This window comes from Plectropomus leopardus, chromosome 19 (assembly GCF_008729295.1).
Source record: "Plectropomus leopardus isolate mb chromosome 19, YSFRI_Pleo_2.0, whole genome shotgun sequence".
Lineage (NCBI taxonomy): Eukaryota > Metazoa > Chordata > Actinopteri > Perciformes > Serranidae > Plectropomus > Plectropomus leopardus.
The window spans coordinates 16,773,116-16,799,646 of record NC_056481.1 but is presented as its reverse complement, the minus strand read 5'-3'; the positions used below and the strand labels follow the sequence as shown (position 1 = coordinate 16,799,646).

Below are 26,531 nucleotides of genomic sequence, written 5' to 3'. Positions count from 1 at the left end.
ATATTGCAACATCTTATTTTGTCCTTTAGCATGCACCTCACATCTTTCACCTTTTCTTCACACATTCATCACATTTCCTCATTCATTTTCTATCAGAATGAATAGGGATGAGAATGAATATGTTTTATGGATACCGGGGCCATTATAGCCACTGCCATGACACTCACGTGTAGAGTGTCAAACACATGGCATTCCTGGAATTTAAAGGGATAGCTCTGTTTTTTTAAGTGGGGTTTTATGAGATAATTATCTCTGGACAGTGTACATACTGTAGCTGGTGGTCGGTGCTCTCCCTGTGAAAATCAGACGGGACCAGCACCCCAGAAGCTCAGCAATACATTGCTGCATATATAGGCTTATCAGCAAAATGGGCCTTTAAACCAGTGGTATCCAGCTGGTCCAGCCTCAGAGTCAAGATTTCTCCTCTGTCATCAGTTCAAGGTCCACACATTATATACGAGATATTCATTTTTAGTTCACAAAATGTAAACAACACATTATTTCAGAACACAAAGAATTAAACATACAGCCAGTCAGACAGCCCTTTCCTTTGCTATATGCTACATTTTGTTAACCATATAACTTCTATTTAACTACACAAAAACGCCCAACTGTGCTTGATGTAATACACTCACAATTGATAAGTGTCTCAAACAGCCCCACTTAAAAAAAATATATATATTTTGAGGCCCATGTTGCATAGAAGATGTTTTAGTCTGCTGTTTCCACCCTGAATTAAAATTATTATACTACAGACATTATAGCACAAGTGTTGTCATATTTCGTTTTTGAAATGAAGCCATGCTTCAGACTGCTTCTTCATTTCCACCATGACTTCATTTTGCAAGTTTCCTGCAGCGCAGATTCAGAAGTTTGACGTCATTGTGTTGCAATGTACAACTGTTAGAAAAACATGACGGCATCGATAAAAGAACTGGATAAGCTCGGAGGCATACGATACTGATGGATCAGACAATTCGGAACAGGTTCTCAATTCCCATCACTAAGTATGAATACACCTAAAATATTGCTCAATGTCATCATTAGTAATAAACACCTGTAAGGCGATCAGAAACATCTGTTCTTTGTTATTAGGTGCCAGTCTGTCTGCCAACGTTGCTGGTGACAAATTCAAAAGCTCCAATCTGACTCATTAAGTTACATTACTTGTCATTCGACATGTAACAGCAGGATCGTTGAGCACTGTTTCCAAGTTATTCACCCTGCATCCATAGCCATTTGACTTTGATCACTGAAGACACAGGAGCCAAAAGGAAAGCTGATGAACTGGCACCGCTTCATCGTCCTGACTCATGAACATGGCCTAGAATCAGCGCTCTTTAGGGTCCAACATCCTCTGCTCATTACCGATAACAGCAATTATGCAATAAATCTTTCCCTAGCAACTTAGGACAACAGAGGTAAACACACATTTTTGATACCAGTAGGCATGCCAACAACCAGCTGCAGGGAAATGTCCTCAGGTGCCAGATGGATGGAGTCACCTCCAGTCTTTCTACAGAGAAATACAAGCCACTGTCTCTCTTTCTCCATCCCACATTCGCAGTTATCATACAAACACAGATTTGCAATCAGACCAGGATCTAGAGCAGACAGACTGGTTATGGACAGGATGGCCCTATACCTTTACCCCAATTATTGAGACAAAGTTAAGTAACATACATACATAGCGTCAGCTCTAATACCAACCATCACTAATGCCTGTACTTAAATATATAGCTCTATAAAATCAGACTAAACCATATGGTGGATATCTGACATCTCTGTTACGGGGCCAAGTACAGTCCTCCAGGCATTCTCAGATACACCTCACTCCACTGGTATGCATTCAGGACGTTCAGATGAATGCTACAATATAGGCATCTGCTCTCGACCTGGCTACACAGCAGTGAAATGCAAGAGCACTGTATCGACACGATATTCTGAGAAGTAATCCAAACACCACACATTTCACACATATTTGTACCAGGTATTTCAGAGAGGAGTGTGGGTGGAAGCAGTGCTGCTCCTCTTATGGAGAATGGTGAGAGGATGTGGGTGGTTTAATGCTGTGTTAGGAGGCCAGGCAGTCGACAAATGCAGAGGAGGAGGAAGACGAGGGAGAGTTGGAGGATGAAGACCATTTTCTCTGCTGTTACAGCGGGATTCTTTTCAAATAGAGGCTCGGATCAGTCAATCAGATGCAACTGTACTGGAGCTACATGAGCGAGAGCTTTGGCTTCACAGTGGTGGCAAGCCCAGAATAATTAATGCATGTGTGGGTGTGTGGGTATCACATAAAACAACTTATCTATGGTACATTACTTTCTTATTCTACTACTACTTTATTAGTAGTGGTTAAGTAACGTATATGACAATAACAAATGAATAATTGCAAAATACAGACAGAGTGTGAGAAATCAGTTAGTCTGTGTCTGGGTGCTGATAGAGTAGATGGGCCGGCTGGAGAAACAGGTGCTACGATCGAGTTGTGTCATGTTGCGTTGGCTGCTCAGACTCAGACTAAGCAGAATTACTGTGAGTGTGTGTGGTTTCCCAGACTGGTAACTTTTTCCTTTCTCCTCTATCCAACCCTTCAAATATTCATCAGAGCAGTTACTTTCCTCTCTGCACACTTATGCCGGATAATATAGACTGTGCCAAATTAAATTACTGTGTATAAAATTTGTAAACTTCTTTGTTGTAGTTGTTGCTTTCTTAACTCCTCATCTGTGATGATTTATACCTGTCTGTTTGCTGCACTTATCAGTTCAGTTTATAACCTCCACTTGTGCCAAGTATACACTGTATAAATAATGGACGTAGCTACCATGATGTCACCCATTGGTCTGTGAACTGCTGAGGCACTGAGTTTGGCATTTTGGTTGTCACCATCTTTGTTTTTTAGAGCCAAACATAACCATATATGGACGAGAGGGTGAAGCTGTGGAGGATTGAGGGATGGATCTCATTCACAGAGTGTGGTTAGGCCTCGCAGACAGTCTGTCACTCAAGCAGCCACACCCTTAAATATGTGTAACTTTGGGTCTTAATAAAATGTAAGCAAGTGAGTGGGCCAAAAATTCACCCTTATTAACTATAGAGACCAAAACCATTTTTTGTACTCTGTTTTGGAGCCAGCCTCAAGTGGCCATTAGAGGATCTGCAGTTTTTGGCACTTCCGCATTGGCTTCAATTTTCAGCCGTGGAGGTTGCTACTTGCTGTCAACTAGGGCTGAGCAAAATATCAGTTATTTGATGAATTGAATTTTTTTGTTTTTGCATCATGTGTAAAATGTTTACGTTGTCAAAACTGACTTCTTTAAAAGTGCACAGAGATTGCTTTTAGTCAAAGAGTAACATATGATATCTGGATTGCTAGAATTGTGGAATGAAAGAAAATATCTTTGGTTATTCCAAAAATCTGTTTAAACATTTAAATTTTTCTTTAAAGGTCCAGTGTGTAGAACTTCGGGGAATATATTGGCAGAAATGAAATCTTAAAATTCATAAGTATGTTTTCATGAACTTAAATTCACCACTGCGTTTTCATAACTTTAGAAAGAGCCCATATCTACATTCAGGGCAGCTCCTCCTCCATGGAGTCTGCCTTGCTGTAGAGTTGCCCAGAACAGACAAACCAAACACTGGCTCTAGATGGATCCATTTGCGTTTCCGCATCAGCTTCCAGTTCTCCTACACACAAAGTTGCAGCTGGTTGCAATCTGCAACCTCACCACCAGATGTCACTAAATCCTACACACTAGACCTTTAATCAACATCCTCAATGTTAAAGAAAAACTTGACTCTCCCAGAAAGTGTCTGTCCTACTGGTTTATGTTATGGCTGCTATTTTAATTATTTTTATTCCTTTGAAATAATGTCTTTCACTTTGAAATACTTTGATACCAATGAGACTCGGCCATCTTTGCATATGAATGTGTGAATTGAAGCGGTAGCAAAAATAAGACACTTTGTTGTTGACTTTGTTAACAAAACACTGCACCACGATTGCTTAATTGAACCAAAATTGACACAGAATCCAAAGTTGAATTGATATAAACTCCCAATTGTAAAATCAGTTTCCTCAACAGAAAGCATATTTGTTGCTACTCGCTATCTGTAAATTAGGTGATGTGAAACATTTTAGTTTTGTCACATATCCCGCTCAGGGTAGTGGATCATGGAGGCAGGAAAGTTTGGCTGATCTAAATCCCTTAACTTGGCACAGAGCTCACAAATGCATGTCACACATGATAACACAATTGGGACCTACATCAAACACCTCTATTAACAGCATGCACCAATATAAGCCTGCTACTCTTTCAAGGCCAGTAATGAATACAACTGGATAACCTGCAAGTTGGACTGGTTTTTATTTACAACACCACTATTAAGCAGTCTTCAAGTATCTTAATGCTCTCTCTGATAAAGTGCCATTCAGTCACTGACTCCTAGAGCAGTAAATCCAAGAGTTACAGCTCTACGATCAGCTTTTTGTCTCCACTGCAAAAAAACTGTTGTTCCAAGATCACAGTGTGCCCCAAAACAGCAGTGTCTGGATTACTGCAGCGTCCCACACGGTGCTGTGACACAGCACTTTGGAAAGTAGGCCAAGGTGAACAGGCACCCATTATATGCAGTTGTAAAGTCACAGGGTCCCAATGAAACCTCTTCTTATCAAAATACAAGAGACACATAAAAAATCTTTTACTCCTGCAACACAATTAACAAGAAGCTCATTTCTGCAACTCAGTCTGCACTGCATGAAGAAATTACATAAGACCTGCAGTCAGGCTTCAACTACCTCTTTGATAATGACTGAAAATCTGCCAAAGCCTCGCTAAGTCAACGCAAATTAGCCCATCGGGCAGAGGGAAAGGGAAAATGGGGGAGGGATTGGAAAATGTTCCTTTGGGAATTCAGCTAATACCTCGGTTTTGGAGCAAGCGTTTTTCCACAGGGCTGAAGAGCAGCTTCCTATAGGCCCAGGTCTGGTGGTCCAGGTCTGGTCGACACAGCAATTAATTTTAGAGGCTGAGAGCAGATTCATCAGGTAGGGGAAAAAAACCAACAACTTTGGGCCAAAATTCATTTTCAGATGTTTTGTGTTCTAGGGCTGGTTAACACTTGAAATTCAAAATGTCAGTATCAGCACAGTACTCTAGTTGCTTTACAAATCCATAAAATACTTCACAAGATTACCACTGCTAACTTTATTGAGGATAAATGTTTCTGTACAAAAGTGTTTAATGGTCTCGCATTATAAGAATGCATTACATCTCAACTCAAACAGCCAAAACAAGAACTTTTCCTAAATATAATACTGTATATTACAAACAAATTGATGGTTAAGCCATACAATATCTCAAAACAATAATTGACCTGGACTAAGATTATGACCAAGCATTATTGGTACATGACAGTTTAATAATCATACAACATTTGGTCAGCACTCCAAATGTATTGAGATGCAGTATAAAGTTCAGTGATTGTCCATGAGAAAATGTAGAGTACAAACCATCAGACTTAACTGACAAGAGTTAGGTGACAGCAAGTATTCTGGTTTGGGTATCATAATATTTTAGCAAATTTAGATAAATGGCTTGTTAAAGACATCTATCAGCCAGAATACTTGGGGCACAGCCATGACACATCATGTGGGGAGAGAGAGATTTTTTTTTTAACCAGTCTTTGTATCATGTGGTTGCTGCCAGCTTCACTGTGTAAGTATTTAGTTTTGCCAAGTTATAATGTAGTTGGTTTTGGCGGGCTTGGAAGTGAAGGCTACATTTACTGGTACAAAATTAAATAACTGGATCATTTTAACAGCAAGATGCAATGATTTGGTTGATTTATTTTAATTTCAAATGAATCTGTTGCATTTCCTCTGGTTCAATGGTGTATACTTTTACATCATTTTTTAAACCGATTGTTCTCATTTTTACACGGTTCTATGTAGTTTTTACCTGTTGGAGGGCTGCAGAGCTATGCATACATGAAAAAAAAAAATAGACCAGCCACAAAAAATTGTGTTGAACCACACTGGTGACAGCACGTGTGCGCTCGCCCTCCATGGTCAGTGTAGCAGCTTCGGCTGATTACAATGGACACAGTTTGCTGTGGGCATGCTGTGGCAGACGTGTCACGCCACGCCCGTGCCCAATGAGTTTTGACTTTAAGTATTAGATGACCTCAACACATTTCTGTGTGCAGGAGCATTGCAAAGAAACTTGATTAAGACACGCAAAATGTCTCGGCTGTTTTCAGTTAGTTCTGACTCGTCTTTTGATATCCAGAAAAGTCGCCCGATTCATAGTTTCTGTGTTAATTCATGGTATTAGAATAATGCTCAGTATTTTTTCGCAGTGATTTGTTTTTTAATTTATTACGTATCAATCTGTTTTCAGCTGGACTGGGGTTTATTATACGGAGTGGCCATTTTTTTGTTGCTTTCTCTTTAAAGCTGAGAGAAAGCTCGGAGGAGAGAGCACTAAGCCGATTAGGTGCTGATGCTGGAGGAAGGCCAGTCCATGGCTGCTTGAAATGGGAATTTTGGGCCAGGTCCTGAGGAAGCTGGAGTGGGTTATTAAAGAGCAAGTGGTTCACCAACAACAATTAGCATCAACCCAACATACTTACATTGCAGGTTATGTGGATTTGACAAGCAATACCTAGAGAGAAAATAAGGCCCAAAAATGGCAGTAAGAGCTTCTGCTGGGAGATATTTTCAGCTGTATAACCAAAAGAGATGGGCACTCTAAGTAACTTCCATATTCAAGTATTCACATTAAATATTACAGAATACTTGAGTGCTTGCAAAAAAAAAGCATAATATAAGGACAGGAATGTAAATTGGAAAGAAACAGAACACAAGTGCAATTTCAAATATATTGACTTAAAAACCACGCCTTAATTAGCCATTAAACCATAAATGTACAGTTAATAAAAGAAAAATCTGCAAACTTTCTGATGCTGCCGATGTATAGGTCAGATGCTTCACTGAAGGACAATCTCCAAAATTTGCTGGAGCCACTCTCGTCCCTTACAGTTCGACATCTGCTCGGTTTGTACAAGCTAATGCAGAAGCAGTTAAACTCCGACAACAGAGCTGTTTAACAGCCCCGACATTAACACCAATACTGAAAAGACACAGCTCTATTGTTAAACCGTAACCCTTAGGTTAATTACTTAATGTTACAATATCCCTCGTATCCCTCTGCACACAAAATGCACTTTTCAAAATCAAGCTTTAAAAAATATTATACATTAATATTATTTTCTACTTTCATTGAGTATTAAGAAGTACAGTCGCATGACTTAACATCGCAACCGCAACAGCCTTGTTCGGCGCAGCTCAGCTTGATAACGTCCTATAGTCTGATTTAACCACGTGTTAGCAAGCACATTTTTTGAGTGGGGTATTCACTGACATATTTTATGTTGTGAAACAAAACATGACAGTCTTTTAAGCTTGTGTCAACCACAGACATTATTTCTGACATCTAACTAAAAACTAAAATGCTAAGTCATTTCTGGGTTTTAGGACTCGTTCCTGCACAACTCTATAATATTCACATGAAACATCACCAGACCCAACTCTAAGGCTGCACTTACTTTCTTTCTAAAAATAGCTTGTCTGCAAAGCCCTGACCTTAACAGGTGGCAGGATTGGCAAGTCGCCAAGCTGGGGTGATAGGTTAAAGGTCAGCCAATACACCTGCACCTGTTGCAACTTGGAAAGACATTCAACTACAGCTGAGGCTACTGCAGGCCATCACATGGCAACAGTCTATTAGACACTCGATCTTGGGCCAGGTTACAACTGGACTTCATCCAACTGAGACGTTGTACTGCAGTGATGTAACAAATGGACTCATCCATACCCACAACCTTAGAACTGCACTCAGCCATAGCGTATGACCAGAAACTATGTAGCCAAATGTTTATTTAACTAATATTACCTCAATATACTACAGTGGTGTGCATCTGTGGGTAATTCACAGTAGCAGTGTTTTCACCTTCTAAAGTCTCTGTGCCTACACCCCCACCATCACACAGCAGACACCAACCCACTGTTTTATTAGTGCCTGTCTCAGAGCTGGCTAACCTCTCACCCTGATGCTTTAAATGAAACCTTTTGTCAGTGTCCTGCTCTAGTGTTTAGAACAAACTGAGCGAGCAGTCAGTCAGGCCATGTTTGGCTTTATAGACAAGGGAGGGTTTGGGGGGTTACACAATACTGCTGGCTGCTCTCTCCAACACAAATGATTTATTGGCCAGAGAGAACTGGAATAAAAGACAGAGATGCGAGAGAGTGGCAGGATAAGAGAAAGTGAGGAGGTAAAAGGAAGGGAGAGTGAATCGGACTGAGTAATGGGAAAGTAAAAGTGGGGACTGTGCGAGCGAGAGTGGACACTGGTTTAGCCAAAGCCTCCTGGAGCCGGCCTTTCTCTGGATAATGAATGGCTGGAAATCATTAAAAGGAACAAGAAAATGAAGGACGGTACAAAGAGAAAGACGGTAAAAAAGACATCCTGTACTAAAAGAGCCTTTTAGGGACTTCTCACCATGGCGCAACAGTCGACCGCCATCAAGATTCGGCTCAAACCAACAAGAAAAAAAATCCCCATCAACTGGAATCCCACATCAATAGAAAACTGATATCTTACGAGAAAGCATTTGCTGTGAGCAATATAGTGCTATTTTACTCAAAGTGCTGATAGACCTAGTGCCCTGTGTTAAATGATCCTGTCCACAGGCTCATGCAACAGTGAACACCAGTATAATAATAGACCACAAGACTGTCTCCACTTGCTTACAGCCTTTATTAGCTGAAGCTCAAACTTTCAGTTAAGTCTCATAACCACTGGTTATGTTGAGAAAGTTTTAACTTTGGATATGTTAAGAGAAGACAAAAGCCTACTTACTGATGTGGCCTGACTTGCACCAATTTGTCTATGCATTTCCAGGTCAATACAGTGAACAATGAATTCAGTCCCATTTTCAGTGGGAGCACTTTCTGCTCATCCAATCAAAGACGGTCAGCTTAGCCTGTTTTTATTGTGCATAGTGGAGAACAATGCTTGTTTTATTGACTGTAATTTGAATTTAATAAGTGTAATTTGAAGCCATTATTTTTAGACTCATTAGGTCTTTTGGCTATGGAACACACACACAAACACAGACATGCAGACACACAGAAACACACAGAAACACACAATCAATGTAGAAAGGGAGTGGGAGGGGTGGAGTCAGTTGGAAAACATGAAAATGTCTCCCTGTCCTTCACATTTGATCCTTGAGAGCTCAGGACATTAGAACAAGACAAAACCACAACTTGTTTCAAATCAGTAGGGATCTTGTTTCTGTGTTTACATACTAATAAAAGTAACTTTAAATAGTAGCTTTAAGTGACATTTATTAAAAATAAAGACAATGAAAGTGACCTAAGTGGTGCTGAGTAGAAAAGTGGCTCACATGCTGGCCAAACTCAAGAGTTTAGATATCAGACTTGGTCCAGGGCCAGACGGGGCTACTGTACTTCTGACATAAGGACTTGAAGTATTCAAACAGTGAACAAGTGGAGGAGGATAAGATTTTTATCTCAGCCACATCCGGAATGATGTAGTGTCTAAAGCCAAGGCAAAAAAACAAAGAGCACAGATAAGAAGACAGTGGAAAGTCAGACCCTAGGCCAACAGAGAGCTGGATTGGTCATTTAACAAGTAAAATACAACCTAGCCCATCTTCCATGAGTCCTTTCATTGTATTCAACTTAATCATACTCTCTTGGTAACGGTAAACTCATGGCCCACTGAAAGTTAAGCACTCAGTTGGAAAATGGACATGCACATTGGGTCACTTGGAGGACAGCAAGGCCCTTGATTCGCGATCAATGCGAGCTGCTCTGCTTAAGCTGGGATGTACGATCCCTCGAAGACTACCAAACAGCTTCTGTTCTGATTTTTCTGGCGGCTATAGTGAAGTCAGTTGCATGCCATGTCAGGTCGATCATCTCTCATCAGATCAAACTGAGTATAAGGTGCAGTCCTTGGCTTGCCTCTGGGGGTAATACAGAGGCTGAAAAACACTGCACTTGGTTTGAGTTGACAAGATATTGCCATGCTGCTTTGACATTGGGAAAGAATAATTAAAAATAGTCCTGTCTTAAGTAACGAGGCAACAGATGATAAGCCATCGTGTTTTCTGATGACACTGACATTACAGCGCCCTGATAAAAGTATCTATTTTAAACAGGAAAGCACTGGGTGTGGTGCTGTAGTTTTAAAGCCTGTGCTTCCATGAAATGACCTGTTCACACTGAATCTTGTGTGCATGAGGTGGCCGAGTGTATCATTGTACAGAGGATCAGCACAGAGAACTATCTAAAAAGCATCACAAATTGGGAATTATTGAGGTTCTGGTTTCAATCAGTTTATTTCCAATATGCACTGCTGTCCTAGTAAGTGCCAAATCCTTTAGTGGTACAGCACAACACCCAGTGTGTTCACAGTGTTGCTACCAATTCCAGTTTGCCTTGTGTTCACCAGATGGCACTGACAAATGAAGTTGCTAATTGCATTGGTTATGCAGTTCAGTAATGTTAGAAGACATTCACAGATTCAAACTTCCCATATTAAATCAAAACAAACAATGCCTCTTTTAAACCATATTAAGGAGGACAACAAGCTACAACTTACTTTTCATAAAAACTAGCTGTTCTCTAAGCTGGACAAATAACACTGCTTTCTATCTGCATTTGGCTGTGAGACAAGTGAGCAGGGACCATCTACTAAATGCAGTGGTTATACCACAGTATTTAATTTGGAAAAACCTGCTTAATCATAATTTTGGACAATTAGACAGTATAATGTCACCAAAATAGGATACCAAATAATGCCAATTAGAAAGTGTTAAGAAAATTGGTTACAACATTAGAGGAGGGGCCCTGTTCATTCCTATAGAAGTTGCTCAGTGGCACACGAAGCCAAAAAAGCTCAACTGCCACATATAAAATTACATGGATGATTAGCACTGCTTCCGCACTGTGTGACCCATAAAGCAGGAGCACTAGAGACTTTCATTTTAAGGCTCTGCTAACTTGATGGGTGCAGCTCTTCTACACTTTCAAAATTTCAAGACTTTGGTTTGTTTGAAACATTTACAAGAATATTCATTCAAAACAACTGTGTTTGTGGGTGGGAGAGCTTATGGGGATTTTTGTGTTTGTTGTTGTACTTTCGACTCCTGCTGGTTGGTTGTGACACCTGCACAGTGGTTACTACAACTGCAGGAGATGCATGTTGCGCCCTTGTTGCGGTCAGCCTCCACTGGCCAACAGCAGACACATCAGTAACAACATCAGCAGTGCATATAGAATTGGGAATTCCAAAATGGAGTAAAACCGTGACAAGAACCAGCAAATATTCCCAGTTTTTACAATGAAAAACAAAAACAAGGGAAAGTCCGGGCAACAGTTTTGGGATGTGAGGTTGAGTGGCAGTTACAGTGTTGTAGACCCCGATGATTACAAGCCGTATGAATGGCTGTTCCCATGGTTTTGTGGCTTTGTGCAATGGGAACAGTGACCCCACTGTAATCCATGGCTGTTTACATTCCAGCAGATCAGTTCCTACTGGAACCATGGGGAAGGAAGGGCAGGGGTTAAAGAAGACTCTCACGCACCATATCTCTCCAAAACCAACACACGCCTCACCCAGGATCCACACTTAGTAAACAACCCACAATGATCCAATATGGAGGGCTTTCACCATTTTATCAATACAAGCTGGGGCTGACATTTCTTCTGTTCCCTCTCCCCTCTAAATCATCTGCTTCTCTCCCCAATCTGCCTTTCAATCATAAATTATCCATTTCTCCATCTTGCACTGTAACACAAACTTGTGTACTCCAGGCAGTCTTTACCTCCCTCTCCACTTGGTTTCCCATGGCTTGCTGTGAGTGCAAGACTGGAGCTCCCCTATAAGTATCCCTAATTTGATGGGGTGGGGTGGTCAGAACTCCACTTATTCCCTGCATGGAGTGCCTGAAGGCAACAACGCAGCTGAGAGGCCCTGCCCACTCATCCATTCCCTTGAAAGCTCTCCTCATTCCCGAACCAACATAAGACAAAGGCTCCTTAAAAAATGGTTAAAAATAACCCTGAATTTCATGTTTCACAGGGCTGAGGAAGGGAGGGTTTCTGCACGTTTCAGCACGTCAAAAGGTCTTACAAGTCTGAGGACAAACACAGGCTGAGGTTGTATATGCTCATGTCCTGAAGATTCAGTAGAGATGCAACAGAATAGTGTGCCTCAAGTTAAAGAATGCACAAATGTGTGGGAAACGGAGCAAAAGTTTGTCAAAACTCTTTCAGCTCTTGGACTGTGCTATGGGGCAGGGGTCCACTATTTCAATTCCAGTCAACACAGGAAATTAATTGAGCTAAGATGAAATGAGAATGGCTTCAACAGCTGAAACGTCATGAGAACATCATGTTCTCCTTGAAATAACAAGGGATATGGCTGTGGTGCAGACAGTCAAATGCAGTCAATACAGTCTAAAGGCAAATGCAATTCAAGCGACTCTGAATGGACCTTTTGTGCAGCACAACTCAATAGGTAGCCTCATTTATCTGCAGGTATACTGTGCTCGTTCAGTCTGGACTTTAATACATTAACTGACAAGTATGAGAGCACAAAAAGCACCGTCTTTTCCAATGGCCTTCAAATAAAGTGGAGAAATATTGAACACAATGCAAGGTCAACAGTAATAAAAGAGCTTCGGTGAAACAAATGTGGCTCAGTGTGAGCTCAGAGACCTCAACAGATATTAAGAAATTGCAAGAAAAATATTTCAGCCTAGATCATATGATGAGGGGTGTGTGTGTGTGTGTGTGTGTGTGTGTGTGTGTGTGTGTGTGTCAGTAAGAAAAGGTTACAATTAGGTCAACACAACGTCAACAGGAGCTAGATGTTGTGTGGGGTATTTAGGACCGCGCTGCAAAGCAGTTATTAGAGTGTGGGTGTTGATCATTTTAACTCGCACTGATGTCATTAAAGTGGCTTTGTGGAGCTGGAGGGTTCTTTACACCCACATACCTGCCCTCGCCATGAGGTGATAATGGATTTTTGTGTGTTTATGTATGCTCGTCACATCACTTAAACAACTTGAACAGGTAATTCACACAGTTGTGTTTGGCTGGTGTTATTCATTTTTCTTTTCCATACCTCATAATGATCGTAAGACCTCTTTCTCTCAACAGAGTTAAAAACTCAAGAAGGCTAAAGCTGAGCCTCTCAAAACCTTCCAACACCTGTTCCTGACATGGCCTCCACAGTCGAGCACCCGCGGTCCCAGGTGCATTCGGTCACACACATACAGAAACGTGCAGCTCAGCACAAACTATGACTCTATCCAATTTAGCCTTGCACATTTGTTTCAGTGCTGTTTTTTTTCTTACTGCTACTGTAGAAAGGCTTGCTCACCATATGACTGAGCCTAGAGACAGCCTCAGCCCACACACTGGTGCTCTGCTTCCAGAGTTTTCTCTCCTGTATCAGTCAGGACAGAGACAGCCAGAGCTCTCCACAAAACAGAGAATAACTCTGTCCCATGTTACACATGCCATGGTCAACGGTTGCTGGACAAAGGGACAAAACATGTTGCCCTGGCAACGCTCCCCTGAAATAACTGCGTTGGGGTTGCTCTGGGGAAATCTAACTTGTGCATTCAGCAAATACTGGAGACTGTATTGACAGTGGAATTGAGTGCACTTACCTCATTTCCATGTTTGTGGCTAATAAAAAGTGGCTAATAAAATGTGCTAAACAATTCTCAACTCCCCTCTTTAAAGACCAATGCCAAAACCATCCATGAAAGCTGCGCTAACACATTAGCCTTGCATGGCAGCACATGTTCTATGCGGGCCAACATTTTCAGCTATTCACGCTCTCCATCCCTCTATTCAGAACACATTTTGTCTTCAACCCGCTCTTACTGGAGCTACATTTTCTTGTGTTTACCACTTGTCTCTTGCACACAACTGCTCTTCAAAGCCACAGCTGCTCTTAGCATAAAATGACGGCAGTGGTGCGTCGTGTTGGGTGTTCACTGTAGGTGGGCAACCCCAAAATCGATGGCCCCGAGAACTGTGATCTCTCCCAGGCCTCTGCTATCCCATTCCTTTCCCCCAGAGCCGTGCCACATCCTGCAGGTTGGGACCGCAGTCCATCTGGGTTTGGTTAGAGCCAAGACACAAGAGCCATAAAACTAGGCTGAGAGGAAAACAGAGGGGCACCTCCTCATCTACAGCCCAAACCAGTGCTCTCAGATGGGGGCTCTGATGTGGTCTGGAGCAACGTATACAGGCGAAAGCCGGCAATCTTTAGATTTGACCTGATGTCATTCACAATACAGCATTCAAAGTGATCTTAATGTTGGTCTCTTTCTTGTCTTTCTGTTGAATGTAGCAGTATGAAGCATTTTGACACTGAACAGTTTAACTGTATGTAACATGCATGCATATGCATACAAAGGGGCGAAACAACAGCTACTAGGGATGTAACGATGTATCGCGAGACAATTAAAAATCGATAAAGAATATGTGAGATTCAAATTGGTGAAATGAAAAATGAACTGTGATACACTTTCTGAACTGCAGAGGGTGTAATTTACTTTCGACTTTGCTTGCTCGACATGTTACTACGCATTCAACGTCCTACGTCATGTCCGAGACAAGAGACAACTCACCAACGTAAATAAGACAGAGCGGCTCCGGGAAAGGCGATATTGAAATAGAAGATGTGCCCTCCAGTTTCAAATCGGAAGTGTGGTGGCATTTAACCTTCCTTAAGTCAGAAAGTAATAAAGACGAGAAGATAACAGAAAAGACAAAAACAGTATGCAAATATTGCCAGAGGGTGTTGAACTACACAAATAGTAAAACTAACATGATGCAGCATGTGAGCCTGTGCGGAGCTCGGGTCAGCTTCACTTACACACATTACTCCTTAACGACAACTACACGGCCAAACCACACTGACAAGAGCATTTGCAACTCCATTGCATTGAATTGAAACGCATTCATTGCATAGTTTGTATTTTGCATTTATACCCTACCTCAGAAATAAAAAAAATGATTTAATTTGATATAGAAAAGAAGAGAAAATGCAATAATTTGAAATAATTAATAGAATATTTTTCTGTCATATTTTTTCTGTAATCTCATTTTGTATTTAAAAAAAAAATCTTGAGGAAATCGTATCGTGAACCCAGTATCATGAAACTAAACTAACCAGCAAAAGTCAAACTGCTCTGGTGATATTAATTTATTGTAGCTTTATGTTGCTTGTTAATGTTAAGGTTTAAGCCCTGCGTGTATTTTACATCATTATCAATACTGTCTATAAAAGTGAAACGATTATGAAATCCTATAATGCCACTCACAGATTCTAACCATATGTTCACCATCAAACAGGCCAAATATTCATTTGACCTCTTTGTCCACAGAAAACCAGTGCCAGAAATCTACGCCAATTAGCAAAATTTGTGCAGCTGTTTATTCTTCACAAAACAATTATTCTAATGTGTCTGGTTTGACAATTGAGGATTTATATTTAGCATCACTTGATATTTCCAGCTCTAGACCCTTGCTAACCCCCTCTCCTTTTGATCCTACATTCAGAGCGGAGATGAAAAGATGAAGAGTGACATCCAGAGAGAACTATGAATGGAAGGAGGACATCCGCCCTTTTCCTTTGTCCCTTCCAGTAAACACATCATCCGTCCTCCTTCTGGTGTCATCATTCTCCACCAGTGTCTCACAAATACAATTTATTGGCTCCAGTTTGAAGAAGACATTGAGGACAGAACTGTATTTTTTGGCATGTTTAGTACAATAAAATCCTTGGCTGAAAAGAAAAAGAAACCTTGGATGCACTCTGCAAATAGCTTCCTTGCCGCTCAACATGTAACAGATTTCTATAGGGGAATGAAATGACCCTGAAGGGCACAGTCAACAAAAAAAAATCAACACAGCATCCTCACTCCTGCTGCTTCTATTACATAAACCCTCTCAGCATCCCTCTCCTCTGCCAGAGAATGCCACATACAGTATGAAAGGGTCAAAAGCAACAAAGCAAGTGCTGTTTCAACTACTTCTGCTTTCACCTCATTTCAAAGCACATCCACGTTTAGAAAAAAACTGTTGAGTACTGCTTTGGGTCGATCGATTTTCAGCATGCCCACATGCTGCAGTGCATTTAGAACCGACAGACTGCATAGTATTCAACCGAGTGACCTAAAAAAAACAAGAACTCAAAGAAAACACCGTCTACATGTTGATATATTATAATTATTGATAGATATTCAACTACTGTCACCGATGAAGATCACTGACGACCTCGTGGCATTGAGTGGTTTTTCCAGTTTTTCTTTCAGAACAGGAAGTTACCATGGGGCTCTTGCACAAGAAGTGTGTTAGCCACTAGAACAAACACACACAGCTCGGCACATGACTTTTAGTATCAACACCATATGGTGTCACTTCATTCCTTTTGACACTGCTGTGCTAGTTAGCTTGGTGTTTAACACATTCACAAAATACTCGGTTGGATGTTAGAAAGTACTGGTGTCAAGAGCGAGTTGACTGCCTGGTCGAATAGCAATGAGCTCTTTACATCCTGCAAGTATTCACCAAAATGCTGGTAACAGAATAACTACATTTCCACGTTAACTGTCAAACAACTTCCATGTTTAAAGCCTGTGAAAAAAATGTTTCCTGCAACATTGTCACGTGATTTAAAGGAGGATACTCACTTCCCTTTCATGAATAGATATTGTGCTGATCTTTACTAACAGCAGATGAGCACAGAGGAAGAAAACCACGAGCTCAATCATGAGTTTAGTGGATGAAACTGTTAAAAAGAAACCTGAGAGCAAGAGAAGGGTAAGATGGACATATAGCATAACTATGTTGTTTCAATGTGCCAAATATGCCTCTGTAAATGGACAGTGTATGATGCTGAATTTGTCACTCAAGCCGTCATGGCAATCACTTATTTGCCAGAATAGAGCTCGCTAAAAGCTAACATTTGATTTAACAGTCCATTTTTCAAAGATCAGCATTTATTAAAGAATTCATCACATTTAAAATGTTTAATCAAAGCAAACAAAACTGAGCAGTTGACAAGATGAAAATGTTCACTCACCATTTCGTCCAGAGCATAGCGAAGTAAGCCATGTTCATAAAGGATGAAAAACCTCCTCTGCCATTTCTGCATAAAAAAAGGATAAATATTCAAATTACATAGAGCTACATGATAGATATCATAACAATGCCAGTGATAAACAACTTGTAAAAATGTGCAAACACTTATCATGGTTTCAAAAAGCTGTTATTTATGATGCATTAGCCCAAAAATTTAACAAATACCGCTGAACAGATATTTACTAATGAAGTCAATCTTTTTTATTGGATCTTGTAAATGTTCCAATTAAAATCTTGAATCTGACATACAATATTCACCTCAGGTAATAAAGACTGGTGCATGCAGAAACAAACATTTAATACACAAGGGCAAGCAAGCCTTTGGGAAACAGTTGCCATGCAGTGGCATCCCAGTTCTTGGCTCGCTTTCACAGCCCACCACTGGCAATCATTTTATCATCATGGTTTAGTTGAAAAATCAATCGTGTAGTATTTCAGATTGTTTTTCTTTATAAATGTATGAGGAAAGGCAATAAAATAGAATAGTGATTTAAAAACACCTGTTTTTAAGTCCAAGATGAATGCAGATATAATGACAACAACAGCTACGGAGGTTAACCCCCTCACAGCCGTACATTATACTTCTAACCATGTACAGATCTGTTACAGGATATACACAATAAAGGCACACAGCCTGGAGCTGATATCTTACAGTATCATGTCCATGTTTGCCCAAAACACATTAACTGCACTATGTTATTGGACTCCAGTCTGCTGAGGAAGATGACACCTATCATATTTCTGAAACTACGAGGTCCAATTTAACAAACAAGGGGATCATTTCATCTGGGATGAATGGTATTTTTGCCAATATTTGTGCAAATGATATGGTTACAGTTTCCATTGATCTGCTCGCTCATTGGCCTGATGAGCTTTCCACTTCCTCCCACTTATCTTAATGCACCGTTTTGTCTCAGTGTTAAATATCCTGGGCTCCTATTCCAACTGAGCTCAATCCATGAAATATTGAAAAGTGCTTTGTAGCCTAAAAGGCATCATAAGGTCTCAATAGGGGCACTGATATGCATCACAGGTGATGTGAAGGGGACACTGCAGTCAAATCCATTAGAAAGGCAATAGATATGCAGCTTATAGTGCTGCTGATTGACAAAACACAGCCACGGACCCACGACCTGTCAGACTAAAGTGGTCTTAAACCATGACTCATCCAACCTGTCAGCTCTTTTTTCTCTGTTATTTGTTTGTTGGTCAGTCAAAACCTGCTCACCTCAGCACTACCCGCCACTGATTATACACCCCTGTCGAAAAGCTGATTGTAAGAATAGGCAAAACACATCAATGATTATGTCAAAGCAGCAGCAGTCTGTTGACAGTTAGCTGAGTTGAAGAATCCAGAGGTGCTTTTCCCAAAAACCCCATATGGAAGCCATCAGTGTGGCTGTGAGAACTGGGACTTTTCCCTTCTCCTCCCCCACATTCTCTCGACTCCTCTTTGGGATGCACCACCACCATATAATCTGGGAGCCGATAAAGGAAACGGCGCAACAGAGCAAGTCTCCCATTACATGATGCTGGGGAAGCAGGATTCATGAAATAAAGTCAATATTAGGGCTCATTATTGCCGGAGAAGGAGGTTTGTTCTGATAGAGGGCCAAGCCTCCCACAGGAAGCTGCTGAATTCATGAAACAGGAGCCACGATAACCAGACCTCCTGTTTGTCAGATGTCAAATGAGTGGCAGAATGGATAACAAATTTAAAGGAAGGATTAGGCAAGCCGATTTTAATATACTTCTTCCTGGAAGCTGTGCTAATGTACTAAATGTTATCTATCTCATATTCAGAGTGTTTTAACACAAAATCATCAATCTTGAAATGCAGTGGATGACAGTCTGATGACGATAAGACCCTGGGGGCAATGGTCAATATTTCGAGAGATCTGATGTAGCCAGAGGATAAACGGACCAAGACTTCCTCTTCAGTGTGCCGGTCATTTTGGCTCATCTCTATAAATAAATAAATGATTGCAGATAAATAAAAAAACACCTAATATGAATCTTCTTTACGAGATTGCATTTCGGCCAATGTCTTCCACCAGACAGTGTTTACCTCATGCTCAAATGTGATTGGTCAATTCTACTCGCACTACAACCAGAAACTATAACACTTCGAATACCAAAATAAGCACACACACATTCATTTATTTTCGGCAGCCCGGCACGCCTAAAACATCTGCTGCCATGTATTGATTTTATCTTTTTGGAGCTGGACCTCTCATCTATCAATCTGATCAGATCAGATCTGTATCTGAATGGAGCGACAGATCAATAATCCATCCCACGAGTCACAAACAGTTGCTGAGTAAAAAAGAACTCATGAGGAGCTCCACCTGCGCTGCGTTCACGGATCCACTAAAACCTCTTAATTTAGAGAGCGGAAACATGACAATACAAAAGGACACAAACGCATTTAAAAGAAAAACAATGAATAGTTTGCACCCATAATCAGACGTTAACCGATGGTTTCTTGGGTTCATCATTTCATTTCAGCCAATGTTTTCCTTCCCCTCCACAGGTCTACTTACCTGCCGTTCAAACATAGTGGTGAATACTACTTACTGAATACTAAAAATGTAAACCACAGCTTCTGCATAAATACACAGATATCTGTTTATAGATTACAAAGACATAAGAAACTCACCTATTCACTCCTGGCATGATCAGAGACTACAGACAACGCTTTAAATAAAGTTCTTTCTCTAAAGAATATCACTTTCTTTTCATGAAGCTCCACCAAATGTTTATTAAAAAAGAAGTCAAAAAGAGTTGAAGAGACAAAACTACGCTACATTCTGAACATAATCAGTTCCAAGTTTCACAAATGAACCACTTACCCGTGATCTGTGTAACGGATTGTCAAAATTTGTTCCCTCTGGTGCCAGCAGCAACCATCCCCCATATATAGGTTTTGCCTGGTGAGGGGAAAACACAATTACAGTCTTGGCAACAAACACTAAAACAGGCACATTAACATATCGATTAACAGTTGTGCACATTTGAATTGACAGCAGAAATAACTGGAGGCTAGTCACTAGTTTAGGCTGCAAATTGTGTCCCAATATCAGACAACATAACACGGACACGCACGCATTTTAGTTCAACTCTGGGAAGGTGTGCATTAGTCACTAGCTGAGTTGACTGCGGGCTACATTCTCCAGCTGGCTGTATTCCAGCGCACCATGCTGCCCTGGAAGAAAAAAGGGAAAGGGTAACACACATGATTTTCTCTCTGATCCTCTAAGTGGGTGGACTGGTGGGTGGAGGGGGCAGCAAAGGCTGAAGTTAGCAAGAAAAACAGTGGATGAGAAACAGAAGAGAAGCAGCACAGAGCCTGGGAGCTTTCGTGGCTGCAGATTTGCAATTCAAACTTGCAATGAGAAATGCAAGTCGTCCTGGCAGTCTTTCTTAGATCGTTCTGGTACGTACTTGAATTGCAGCCATACTAGCAGTCAGCAATTGTTTGCTGAGCCAAAAAAGCCCTGCATAACCACTGCAGGGCTGTAAATACGGGAGCACAAATTTCACTTAATATGTTTACACTCAAATCTTACCTACACTTAAAGAGCTTAACAAATTAACTACCTTACGTAATCAAACTGCACTCCCAAGTCTGTGTAGCAACACACCACAAATCAAGTCAACAAGCTCTGACATTTACAGCCGCCTGGCACCTCTATGTCCCTCTGTCATTGATTTTGATTACAGTCATAACTTCATCCCATGTAAAGCCAAGCGTAATCCACCATAAAATCCTCTTTTGCTTTGATTATAGGAGGTACAGCATATTTCTCAGCTCAGTGATTTTGTAAACAAAGTGACATGAGAATTTTCAATCAGAGGTCCTGACTGTAACGTTGGACGGTCAAGAGTTTGTGCAGAGTTGCAATAGTAAAAACATCCACCTTTTGAGAGACAACCCTGAGAGGTGACACACAAGTATGGCACCTTAAGTTATTGATAATGTCACTGTGGTAAATAATAAAGGGGGAATCATACTAGTACAGCTTCCTTCTTTACTTAGAGAAACACTAAGACTGAGCACAGTTTAGCAAAATGTCCCATCTCGTCTCACATGACCCGACAGCAGCCCGGATGGCAAGTCCTCCCAAGAGACAGAGGAATAGACGAGATAAATCTAGGTCGTTTTTTACCCTTCAGTGGTTCAGTGGTTAAATGGAGCCATTTGAGTGTGTTTGCGTGTGTTCATTTAGCAGTGCTCCCCCTTAAAGTCTTATTACCCGACAGAATGACTGTACTGTACCAATAGCGTGGGGCGGCAAACGGAATGACAAAAGTTCTGGATGAAAACATGCACAGGATGATGTTTATAGGCCTTCGGGACCTTCTTAAAGAAGTATTTCACCAATATAAAGAAGGCCCTCGCATAAAACTAGGCCGTATATTTGCAGCAGAAAGATGCAAATACTTTTAAAATTGGTGGTAAATGACCAAAAAAAACAGAGAAACCTAAAAACTAAGAGTGCAACACGCCTCATTAGACACTCCCGCTAGTGGGTAACACACTGTGGAATGATTTGTGTGAAACAATAGTGGACAGCTGGATCCGGCATTAAATTTAAAAGGTAAGCTGAAATGTGTTTCTGAAAATGTTTGAGGCAAGAAATATGCAATTCAGATACAGAATTTTGGCTGATCAGTGCTGCTTAGTTTTGACGTTTGATCTCCATTTGTCTGGCTTCTATTTTCACTGTGCAGGAAGCAGTGTGGCGCCCACTTCCTGATCACAAATTCTCATCATTACAGCAAAACGGGGTGTTAGAATATGTTTCTTAAAACATTTTAGACAGGAAAAAGGCAGTGCAGTGACATAATCTTGATTTATATTCGATCTGGCTAGTTTTAGTTTTCAATCTGAGTTTGAGAGACAGAGAGAGAGGTGGGTGTGTCTCTTGATCAGCTGTATAGGCTACTCTTTGAGTAGGTGGTGGTGGCAGTGAGGTTGGCAGCAGTTGGCCGGGAATAAAAAATTGTAGAGTATTCTTGAGCGATTCGGTTTGTCAAGACTTAAATGTCCTATATTGTAAAAAGTCAGATATATATGTCTTTTTTAAAAATTAAGGCAAAATAAATCTGTCAATACTGTGAAAGTATCAAAACACTCATTCCACAGGGAAATGCACACTGCTCAAATTCAGAAACTGTGCCATTAATCAAGCCATCAGGATTTCTGTGATCTTGTGATGTCACAAGTATAATATGAAGACTGTCCGAAACATAACAAATCTAAATGTGTCCTTTTTTGTTTCTTGTTGTAATGTTTTGCAGAGTTTATGAATGACAGCTGATGGGAAGCAAATATGGACCCAAGCTGTTGCCTACCAATGTAATTCCTGTGAAACCCTCTATAAAGACATGAAAACAGAGCATTTCGGACAGAGGGTGAATACAGGTATATTCAGACAGACAGTATGAGAAAACAATTTGTTTTTTACACTATAAAGCATGTAAACATGTTGTAGAAGAAACCCAGAATATGAGTCTGAACCTGAGTATGAGCATCATATGGGACCTTTAACATCCAAATATCTTTCTCAGAATCATATAAATCACCTTTAATATGGTAATACACATACCCAGTCTACAGCTCTTTTAGGAGTGAACTTACCAACAGTGTGGCAATAACAAGACTAAGGCAAAATGCCAAATTTAAGTATTATAGCATGACACATTGTGGCATTTTAAAATACGATTTCTCAGAGATAACTGTGACCTAAATGACTCAACAAAAGCAGTTGATAGGAGGCTACTGTACTGGAAGACATGGAGCTGTGTGCAGGCCTATATATCTGCATGAATTGAGGTCAATAGGCGCCCTTGGGCTGGAAACTATTTATGTCAAATTAACCTAACCTATGCACTTCATGGTCTATTGACACATGACAAACAGTTTAAAATGTGCACATCAAACGGAGTAATAAAATCAGGCATTCCTTTATCATTCATAGCCTACATAGTTATACTGGCAATGAAATATGCAATGTTTAAAAAAAAAAAAAAAAATCTGATTACCTGATTTAAGTCTTCATCGTTCAGCAGATGTGATTCTCTGGGCTTGAAGCAGTTCTGACATTTACTTTTGTTGAAAATGTTGGCTTGAAACTTCCGACAGGGATTGTCTTTGAGTGACATGGTTGACGGAATAGACGACACTTGAGATTTGAAATAAATCTAAAAATCCAACAAGTTCTTGTAGGCTGAATTCTCGCAGGAAAATGAGTTGGAGTCAACTTGCAGCTGGTGAAATACAATGAGTCAACTTTCTAAAACAAACCCATAAGAAGACAGAAGTCGTTAAATAGCGCGTGGTTCACCTGTCCTGTGTTACCTGAGGCGGTGAAGAACCTCTCGTTAAGTGATATCAATGATAGTCATGTTGTGCGAGGGGTCGCCTCCCGCAGCTAACCTGCTAACTTTTGTTTGTGGCTTACTACGAAGTTGTCAAATAAGTCTGCAGACAGGTGTGCGCGGTCTTTTTTTTATCTCAAATACGTCCTCCGACGAGGTGTCGACGTTTCACAGGTGACACTCCGGGCCTCGAGCTCACTGCAAAGGTCCCGTCAGCCTCCATTGGTCGAAACGGCTCTACCGAGGGAGGGAGTCCACTTTGGCCCCTCTCTCTCTGTCTATCTAGCAAACAAGTGATACCGCATTCATCACCGTTAAATCTCTTTCACGCTTCTAACGCCTCTCCTCGAGTCCAAACAACGTTATCCAACTTTAAAACCGCCATCGACTCGGCTGTCACTCCGTCGGGTCCATCGCGTCGGTTCCGCTGGCACTGGTACGCAGTCTGCGGCTGATGTTTTCGTGAAAACCCCCGCTCGGGCCGCACAACCAGACTGTGAAGAAATGAGGAGGTGCTCAGGAGAGAGTGAGAAGTGAGCGACAGCAATCCAGACCAATCACAAACATTGACACGCCCATAAGATAGGCTGTGTCTTTAAGTGTCCAATAGAAAGCCTGGAAAATCTCCAATACTTTCACTCAAGCTAGGTGGGCTTTAAAGAGCCCATGATAACAAAAAACAACTTCTGTATAAACTGTGATGTTATTGCAGTGTTTTGGTTGGTTTTTTTTTACTAAAACTGAAAGTCCCGAAATATTAAACACATGCAACAAAAGCAAATATTTCCATCAATCAACATAACTTGTGGTCAAATGGATATAATAATTACAGAACTGACTACAAAATGCCAAATACAGCTACTAATATGAACCAGTTCAACATTAGTTTGTGCTACATGCATGTGCCTTGTGTTGAAACGTTACATAGGTATACTATGTGCCAAAAAAGACAACAAGGAAATTGCATTATGAATTATTTCTCCAAAGATGATTTTTCTAGAGAAAAAAAAACACTGTTTCACTCTGCACATGCACTTTTTTGCACTCCTTTTTGAGATGCCCTGTAAAAAACTGTTTTAAAAAAAAGAGAGATCAATTAAATAAATTTAAAAAAAAGAATATAAGCGAAAAAGAAAGGACATTTTGGTCATTCATTTTTTAGCATTATTTCACCATTCATTTGTTTCATAGACTATATATGAATATATAAATAATAAATGTAATCTTTATATACAGTCTATGGTATGTGCTTTTGACCTCTTTGATCCATGCTTGCAACTAGCAGCACAGGAATTACATATTTTATAGATGGATGTGAAGTAACACATAAAATGCATTAAAAGTTTACAATTCTGCAAGTAAGTGGCACAGTTAATTTAACAGAGTTTGGATCCTTCTTTGAGATCTGCATTAACTGTTTCGAAAAAGGGTGTGACCTGGAGCAACATCACATTTCTTATGCTGCTTTCAGTTGCGTTTCACAAAGTATTTATACCTTTGAACCCTGAGGAAATTGGTGCATTTTCTTTCACAAACATGGGAAAACACTGACACTAACATTTTACTCTTGCAGATCGCACATAGAATTGATGAATTTAATAGACTTGAGTGATCATTAAATAACAGAAGAAAAGCATGCACATAATACACTTATGATTATTTAATTTGGTTACATTTTCCTATCTGTCTTGTTGTTTGGAGGCTATTTTTATACTGCTACTACTACTACTACTACTACTACTGCATGTCATTGTGATAGTTGCAAGAAAAGAAAAAGAAACATACTGCTCAAATACAAGCTTACGCAAAACCTGGCAAATGTTCACTTTAAACATGGAAAGCAAAGCTAAAGTGATGCTTTGATTCCAGGCTCCAGAGCACCATCTGTTGGTCTTAAATTTCCAATGGCTGGGTCCAAGACTGACTCACGTTTAGAGACGGAAAACATGTTGTACAAATACGTCTGAGCCAAATCAAATAGGAATGTATGAGTGATAGATAGCAGGTGAAGTTAAGTCAGGGAATTTTGCAATTTTTTCCCTACCACATGGCTGGCTTTATGAGAGAAAATATCTGTTGCTTGACGTTGGAATGTGAGGAAAATGTCATGCTTTGCCGGGTACTGGTACACCACCTGACTTATCAAAACTTAGTAGTCACACTAGAAACTCAAATGACTACATTTATTCCATACCAATAGTCAGTTTATCTTATTACACTATTAAAATCATGGAAATTTGGCAGGATGTTGTTAAAATTTTTGGAAGAATATTACAACTACTGATGCAAGTGAGTGTGGAAACTGACATACTTTGGTTTGACTGGTTTGCTTGCATTCTTCCATAATCACGATAAACATAATTATTCTCTTAAACTGAGCCTTCTGTCTCTTGATTTTGAAAGGTAGATAGAAAAGTCGGGTAGTAATTAGAATTTCAACTACATCATCGTCAAGATGATATTTTGAGTAATGTATTCAACACTGATTCTGGCTGAAATCTGCATATTAAAGACATGCGTACTGCACAGATTGAGAACTTATCATGTCTGAAGAGTGTATTAAAGCAGACACAGAATGTCTGTCATTGTGAGCAGATTCACTGAAGTCTTATATTCTTTCATTTTCCAAACTGAGCCAGAATAAATACATATATTCCAGATACTTCTGCAGAAAAGCCAAAAAGCCTTAAAAAATCACCAGAATGCAGAAAATTAGGTGTTTGACGCTCAAAATTCACCAGTGGATGACCCCCAAACCTCCCATTTCATATGTGTGTCCCCCAGTTTGGAAACTAAACCTACGCCCTTGCAAACACAACCTCATTCACTCTGTCCATAAAGAGGCATTAATTAACTCAGTTTGTAAGAAGTGCAA

The 26,531-nt window shown here is 40.4% G+C and overlaps 1 protein-coding gene across 5 annotated transcripts in view; it reads right to left on the bottom strand.

Annotated features, from left to right (window-relative positions):
* The window catches only part of si:ch73-103b11.2 (early endosome antigen 1), a 62,914-nt gene extending 38,780 nt beyond the window's left edge, over positions 1-24,134 (bottom strand). For all 5 annotated transcript variants that reach the window (XR_006106865.1, XM_042507979.1, XM_042507980.1 and 2 more), the window contains exons 1-3: positions 23,321-24,134; positions 20,125-20,202; positions 17,214-17,279 (exon numbers count right to left, since the gene is read on the bottom strand). Coding sequence is in view for 4 of the 5 variants with exons in the window: in XM_042507979.1 (XP_042363913.1) it covers positions 17,214-17,279; positions 20,125-20,202; positions 23,321-23,440 (264 nt within the window). In the remaining variant the exon portion in view is untranslated. The remainder of the gene's footprint in view (positions 1-17,213; positions 17,280-20,124; positions 20,203-23,320) is intronic.
* Positions 24,135-26,531: the final 2,397 nt, after the last annotated feature.